This window comes from Lolium rigidum, chromosome 4 (assembly GCF_022539505.1).
Source record: "Lolium rigidum isolate FL_2022 chromosome 4, APGP_CSIRO_Lrig_0.1, whole genome shotgun sequence".
NCBI lineage: Eukaryota > Viridiplantae > Streptophyta > Magnoliopsida > Poales > Poaceae > Lolium > Lolium rigidum.
Genome location: NC_061511.1, coordinates 190848218 through 190856455, shown reverse-complemented (window position 1 = coordinate 190856455; position 8238 = coordinate 190848218). Strand labels below are relative to the sequence as shown.

Sequence of the window (8238 nt, the reverse complement as noted above, 5' to 3'; positions counted from 1 at the left end):
CTCCTCCCACACGACCATCTCTTGCTTGCGCGTACTCGCACCGGCCACCGTCATGCCAATGCACATTTCTTTCACGATGGTGCCACTAAAGAATATATGTGTCTCCGTCACCTCCTCATCCATGTTCGATGTGTCGATAATTAATATCATGAGTTCCAGTTTAATCTTCTTCACCGCAAATCTCGGTGTCTATAGCGTTAGATTATTAGGCAATTTCCGAGTGAATTTAATTACCGAAAGCAACATCATAGATGCACTAGCAAACTTAACCATACACATCAGACTAAGCACATCTAACACATATGAATATGGAACAAGTAGTAGCGTAAGATTTGAGATGAGAAGCACGTACATCGTGACTGGGAAGGTCGCTCCAGCAGCAGCACCACCATGGCCATTGTTGTTATCGCCGGTGATGTTGTCGGAGACGCTAGATCTGTCGAGGTAGGAGACGAACCAGCGAGGAAGAACATGAGAAGTAGTGACCAGTCGCGCCGAGATTCTCCCAAAGCACCTTATCACCCACCTCCCGGTGCAGCATCTCTATAGGACAAGGTTTCAGAGGCTTGCTCTCCCGGACGACCGTGCAAGCAGTCGCCGGGATGGGGAAGACTAGCGGATGACACAACAAAAGGAACTTGATGCGGGAGAGGGACACAAAATCTGAGTGGACAACTATAGATGTGTTTTGTCTCTCGTATCCTGGTATGACCGAGGACAAGAGCGCTGACCGAACCGCCACACATAGGAAGCCAGGGACATCCGGCAAGCATGCACAACGCACGATGACACGTACCCAAGTGCACCAAGCCAAAAAAAATCAGGCTTCCACAAAATCGGTTTCGAACTTGAACTCGAGTCAAGAAACGCGACGCGCGTACTATGTGTGGCGAAACGAGGCGGGCGACGGAGGGGGAGGAGTGCGCGAGAACTTTTATCTTCTCACTCACTTAGTCACTTACAAGGACTCGAACAAAAGCCCTGGTAAACCACTCCAACTCTCTCTCTCTCTGCAAACTAGCAATTGAAAGTGCATGGAGCCCCCATGCGTATTTTTGGTAATTAATGACAACCTATATGGACTAATGTTTGTATTGAGTTCCAATTATAAGATTTGTCCGTAGGCAATGTTTGAACCATCTGTTAGCATCATGGTTGCAATAATAAGAAAATGAATATGATCAAGTGACAAGTATGTTTTGAAGATGAAGATGAAGTAAGCCCTCAAGCGTATCTTCAAGACATCAACATAAGGAAAAAAGAAGAAATGGTGTGCAAGTTCAAGATGAGCCATATCGAAGAGATCATGATCTTGAAGCTTGCCATCAATATGGTGATCATGGATATGTGAAGATGAACCTAATAAGAAGCTCTCCTCCCATCATGGATTATGGGGGAGCGATCCGCAAGACTTCGTCAAGTAAGCACAATCAAGAAAGGCGTTCCATCTTGATGTGGTCAAGATCGTCATCATCGAGCTCAAGTGAAATGTGCAAGGTTAAGGTTTTTTATTGATAGGTTTTTCATTTCTTACCGTTCTCATGTTTTAGTTGGGATACCGGTTTATAGGTTAGTAGACGTACTAGCAAAAGGGCTCTCGAGTGAGTAACACAATCATATTGTTCGAAGATGGCTCAAAAGGCATCCTTGCATCATTTTTTTTTATTTGGATCTTATCCATATGGTGAATTTTAGAGCTTGTGCTTATTTACATGACAAGCTCTAGGTCATCGAAAATGGATTCTACGTGAAATACTTGTTGCGTTTTCGAAATTGGAGTTTTCCCGATTCTTTGTATTGAGAGGTTTCACCTCTAAATTCTTGGAAAAATCTACCCCAATTTTTCTTAGTATTTTCTCTCTTTGTGGTGGTAGCTCTTATCATCCTCTTTCCAAAAAAATTGGTTTCACCTAAATTCGAGTTTCCTAACTCAAGTTGTTGCATTTTCAAGTTTGGAGGTTTTACCAGTTTGTCTCTTACATATAGGTTAAACCTTTTCCCATTTGATCTTATGCTCTGGGGCTGTACTATGATGTTTCTATGCATGATATTGTATTTCTTTTTGCTAGCTTCGAAATGAGCCCAAGTTCATCAAAATCGGAGTTCGTATGTGAAAATGGCGGTGTTTTCGGTGTGTGGTGTCTGCCTTGTCCGGCGTAGCCGGACCACTCAAGCCCTTGCTCCGGCCGAGCGGCCTTGCTTGCAGTAACCTTGGCCTGAAAGTCTGGCCTTGGCCGTACCAGTCCAGCTGGGCCGGAGTGGTCCGACCGTGGCCGGAAGGTCGCTACGGGCGCTTTTTGGGTGCGTTTTTAAGGTTAGATTCCATTTTGGAGACCATATATGGCCCCCTTCTTCCGCATTGAGTTGCTTTCTCCTCTCTCTCTCTCTCTACTCCATTGTTTACTCTCCCTCTAATTTATCCATGATTCATGCTCATGTTTGAGGAAAAGAGAGAGGATATCTATATCTACATTTTTACCAATCAAATCCCTCTCTTTGTCAGAGGAACCCACTAGATCTAGATCTTGGAGAAATTTGGTGGTCCTCTTCCTATTTGTTCTTCCTTTCTTATTTCCCCAATAGCTTTTGTACCTTTGGTCGAATTTAAGAGTGAATGATTTGAGCATCCTAGTAGTGTTCCTGCCATTGCATTTGATGCATCGGGTTGAGTTCTCCGCGGTGATACGTGGAGGTGAAAGTTCGTCAATATTAAATTTGGGAGCTTGTTCTCGAAGCTTGTTCCCTAAACGTCTTAGTGGCTTTTGTGGTATTCTTGGGACCTCCAATTAGGTTTTGGAGATTCCTCAAGTGTGAGGCCTTTGTGGTGGTTTATTGTGAGCCTCCAATTAAGTTGTGGAGTTTCCCCAAGCTTTGTGTGGGTTTGGCGGCCACCCCCAAAGTTCCATAGTGGATTGAGAACTTCCCTTTTGGTGGAAAGGCTCGAGGACAATACGGTGATACCTTTGTTACATTTGGGGAGCATTGTGCCTCCACAGCGCTCCAACGGAGAGTAGCACTCGCAAGAGTGTGAACTTAAGGATACATCGACATCTCTGCGTCACCTCGGTTATTCCTATACCCGAGCTCTTTACTTATGCACTTCACTTTGTGATGGCCTTCGTGCTTTATATTATATATCTTGATATCACATAGTTGCTTGTTTTGCTTAGTATAAGTTGTTGGTGCATATAGGTGAACCCTAGTTACAAACGTTTTGTGCTTGACACATGAAATGCTAGTTTTATACCGCATTTGTCTAGCCCATATCTAAAAAAATTAAACCGTCTATTCACCCTTCCCCCTCTAGGCGGCATCCGTGTCCTTTCAATTGGTATCAGAGCCCAGACTCTCTTTTTAGGCTTCACCGCCTTGAGAGGAAGGATGTCAGCTAGCGGATTAGTGCACGGCGACACTTCTATACTCGATGTCACAAATTATGATGTTCGGAAAATTCGCATGCTTAGACATTTTCGAGGCATTGACTCTTATATGGTGCCAATTGTAGATATTGGTTTTTCTCCTCCTATGTAGGACGAGGGCGCGCGGTTGCCGGCTGGCGCAGACTGAACCCTCACGGCGCTGCGGCGCTACACGCGCTGGCTCCAGGCGTCGGCCATGTCGATGATGAACCTAAGGCGTGCTTTACCCCCTACCTAGCACGCCAGCTGTCGGGGTTTTGCTATCTCAGAGGAACACATGTACCTCGGCTAGACCCTTAGGTTATCAGACCACATGGGGCTAGAAGCAACGCTCCAAATCTGACCAAAGGCATGGCCATAGTGGATAGAAGCGACGGCGGCATGACAAAGAGAGACACGAAATTACCCAAGTTCGGGGCCCTTGTGGTGAGGTAAAACCCCTACATCCGGCCTTGGAGTTGTATTGATGTCTCGCCGAGCGAGTGTAGTGTTTACAAGGTGGTGGCTTGATCTAGATCTAGCCTGCTCTAGGTAGAAGAATATCCTTTCTACGGGCCCAGCAGTAGGTAGACCGTGGTTCCCACGCTACCACTACACCGACAATGTTTGGCTTCCCGTGCGCGAAACGGTGGCCGAGCGCGCCAAACGCTTGGCTTCACGCGGGAATCGAAGGGCCTCATGCGCGAACTGGTAACCCCTGCGTCGGGTGTCTATGGGACACCAATCGTCATTAAAACGACGTGCAACTTTGTGAATCATGTATGGTGCAGAGGACGTCGGCGACTCCTCCGACACGCACACACGCGATGTCTCCAGCTCCATCCCCGGCCTGGGATCCGTGGCCACCAGTCCACCACCACCGTAGGCTCCCGTTCCTCCTCCACCGCTGGTCTACCAACTGCTATGGCGGACTCCGGGCATCATCGACCTCATCCTCGATGACGAGCAGTAGTCCTTGGCTAGGTTTTGCGGGAATTTTTATAATTATGTAAATTATGGGCTTTTAATAAATAAAAATTCTGATTTTTATGTGTCGGGCCGCTGGGAACACCCCAGACGCAAACATACTCACGGTCGATTTCAATCATTCAGACCAACTTAAATGAACGCAGCCGTTGGTTTTTTGGTGTCCTATTTGGGTTAGCCCATTAGGTCATCTCCAATGGGACGACGCAAACGGACGTTGAGTGACCGTTTGCGTCCGCGCATGCTAAAAATGCGTCTGGTACCCGCTCCAGCGGGACGACGCATAGTGATCGGGTTGTCCGCAGCAACGCAAACACGGCCCAAAAATGCGGCAGGTTTGCGTCTCTGCGGACGCTGCGCGGACGCTGCGGTCGTCAGCCCGGTCCTTGCATGGGCCCGCCTGGCAGCGGCACAGATGCTTCATCTTCCGTGGCATAACTTACGGGCGGCGCACTGCAACTTTTTAGAGCCGCGTTAATGGCGCGCCTAGGCTTCCGCGAGCGTGCGCTGGTGGGTGGTGTCACCGTGGCAGGATATTGATGGCGAGATGGTGTCCGAGTCTCTTAAAGTTTCGTTGCCGGCGCCCATTGCCCCGACCACATCATTGCCAGAGTCCACCCTATCCACCCGGCCGATGCCATAGGGAAGAAATGTTGGCCGTTTGATGTCTACGCACACTTCTATTCTTGTAGACAGCGTTAGGCCTCCAAGTGCAGAGGTTTGTAGAACAGCAACAACTTTCCCTTAAGTGAATCACGGAAGGTTTATCGAACTCACGGAGGTAGAGGTCAAAGATATCCTTCACCGCTGGCGTACCAGCTTCCATGTACGACGACGGAGTTCATCGACCTCGTCAGCGACGACGATCAGTAGGCAGTACCTAGTTTTACCGCGCCTTTATGGTATTTTTATGTTTTTTATTAATGTAAATTATGAATTTTATGAATGGGAAAAAAATATGCATCATGCCACTGGAGCCACCCGACGCAAACATACGAGCGGACGATTTCAACATTTCGGCCACGTCGCCATTGGAGATGCCCTTAGAGCATCTCCACTGGCGCCCCCGATAGCGAAAATAGGCTCGCACCAGTGCGCCCCAAACGGCGCCGGCCAATTTTGGAGCCCAATAGAATCGCTGGCAACCCCGTGCCGGCCCTTCGCCAAGGGCGCGAATCGGGCGCGTCGGCGCCTCGCGGCACATCTGAAAACAAGCGTGGCTTCGCCTGGCAGCCAGACACACCGATTTCCCCCCTCCTACACACGCCCTAGCCGACTCCCACCCCTCTAGATCACCACCATCGTCGTCGCCGCCGCGCCCCTGCTTGCAATAGACACCGCCGATTGTCTAGGAACCGCTGTCCATCGACACGGCCGCTACCCCCTCGACCGGCGGCCGCTGTTTCGCCCGGAACAGAGCTCGCCGCCACCGCGATAGTATCGCCCCACCCGCAAGGTGTTATTCTGATTGCCGCGATGGACAGCGACGACGAGATGATGGTGCAGCTGTTCACTGAGGAGCAGAACGCTCAGGCTATTCGGCAGCAACATCAGCAGCTGATTCTGACGAACATGCTGCGTGTTCGCCAGCCTTTCTTCGTCGTGCCTCGGCGCGGCGGCTCAAAGCCTATTTAGAGGCTAATGGTGAAGATGCTCTTAGAAATGAGGTCCTTCCGGTGGGTGTTCATGCGTCGCGTGACGACAGGACGGGTACTGCATCCTTGCCGTCGTCCCCGCACCCAGCACCAACGGGACCCCTGCCCCCGGTTTGGACGGCCGGCAGCAGCTGACGCGACGCGACGAAACCGGCGGAGACGGGACGCGACCAGCATCCTGCCTCCCGCACGGCACGGCCGATGGAGCTCCACGTCGCTGGCGCCACGACCGCGACGGCGCAGCTAGCTACAGACACATCGGCCCACCGTACCGACCTACGCAGCTGCTAGCCCACGGGAACGGCAGAACGCAACAGAGAGCACCCTGGTAGGTCCGCTCCTGGTTTTGCCTGCCTGCCAGTGTCTGCCAGAGGCTCCGTTCACGCCTCCACGGTCGCGATCCCGGCCACGTAGGTCGGCACCGCGCCGTCCAGTTTGTACGCGCGTGCGGCCGTTTTTTCACCGCTTTGCGAAAGTCGCGGCGGCGCCGCCGCGTGGTGTGCGCGTGTGACGCTTGACTTGCAAGGCAGCACCACACCACACGCTTGGTAGCCGATAAAAAAATACCCTATTCCACTGAACAGAAAGTAGCTCCGGCGGATAGGGACGGGCAGGTCGAACTACTGCGGGACGCGGTCTCGCCGCAAAGGTCCAAGCTCCGCCGCAAAAACAGGGGCGCGTCTCCTCCTCCAACGGCATGGCATGGCAGCCCTATCCATATCCCAGAGGCCGGAGTTGCCATCTCATCGGACGCGCAAAACCGTACGCGCAACAAGGCAGCTCCGAGAAGTTCGGCAGGCGCCAGGGAGGAAGGATCCAGATCCCCTCTGGCCCCCACCTGTCATACCCTCCATCCGCCAGATTCCTAACTGCATCAACCAGCTCCTCCCCCAAACGCGTTTTCCCTTCCCGCCCCACGCGCCTATAAGTACGCTCCTCCCCTACAATCCAACCTCAACATCCACCTCGACCAGCCTCGCCACAAGAAGATCATCCAACCCGCAACAGAGCTCGATCCATCCTCCATCCATCCATGGGCAAGATGCGGTCCCTCTTCTCCCGCAACGGCAGCACCGGCCGCCGCTCCTCCTCCTCCTCCAGGTCCTCCACCCCACCCTCCCCGACCCACAACCCCACCACCACCTCCTCCCCGCCCCGCACCCCCACCACCCCCTCCTCCACCTCCGAGATGGAGCGCGTCTTCCGCAAGTTCGACGCCAACGGCGACGGCCGCATCTCCCGGTCCGAGCTCGCCGCCCTCTTCGCCTCCGTCGGCCACGCCGCCACCGACGACGAGGTCACGCGCATGATGGAGGAGGCGGACGCCGACGGCGACGGCTTCATCAGCCTCGCCGAGTTCGCCGCCATCAACGCCGCGCCCGACGCCGCCGTCGTCGAGGAGGACCTGCGCCACGCATTCGGGGTCTTCGACGCCGACGGCAACGGCGTCATCTCCCCCGCCGAGCTCGCCCGCGTCCTCCGCGGCCTCGGCGAGGCCGCCACCGTCGCGCAGTGCCGCCGCATGATCCAGGGCGTCGACCGCAACGGCGACGGCCTCGTCTCCTTCGACGAGTTCAAGATCATGATGGCGTCCGGCGCGGGATTCGGCTGCAACAGCAACATCCGTGCATGAAGATCCAATCCCAACGTAATGTGACTTCCCTGGATTTGGTGGCTCCCTGTTCCTGTTCATTCATTCTTTTGCGATCGGCGACGACACTTGTAAATACACCGTATTACCCTTTACCCACCGTCAAATACTCCCCTATTATAGTTAGCTAGCTGCATAAATCACACCAACGTACATTGTCCGAGTGCGATTATTACTCATTTTCTTGTATACGTACTATATAAGATCGGAATTGTTGGCTCTAAACACTTCCGATTTTTGCGTTTAACTGCCGGTTTGGCTCAAATGTTTTCAGAGTACATCTGGTAAAGCAGAATGTAATTCGCACAATGAATGACAATATTACTCCTTAATCTTCTTCTGCAAGTGTCACAGCAGTATATGCCATTATTACTTGTTACCTTTTGCGGATTTCGTCTAATAATACTTAACATCCGGCCCGATCAAAGCTTCTTGTCAACTTTTCCAATTGATGCAAACCAGGAGACGCGTGACGCTTTGACAATGCCTGAATTCGTGAAAACAACCGCCCAGCCCGACTAGACTGGACAACAAAACCTCCGGTTTC

General features: G+C 52.0%; 1 protein-coding gene across 1 annotated transcript; it reads left to right on the top strand.

Moving 5' to 3' along the window:
* The first annotated feature begins 7035 nt into the window (after window positions 1–7035).
* On the top strand, window positions 7036–8036 carry LOC124648825 (probable calcium-binding protein CML15). The gene has a single exon (XM_047188522.1). The coding sequence runs from the start codon at window positions 7074–7076 to the stop codon at window positions 7671–7673; it is 600 nt and encodes a 199-aa protein (XP_047044478.1). The 5' UTR covers window positions 7036–7073; the 3' UTR covers window positions 7674–8036.
* Window positions 8037–8238: the final 202 nt, after the last annotated feature.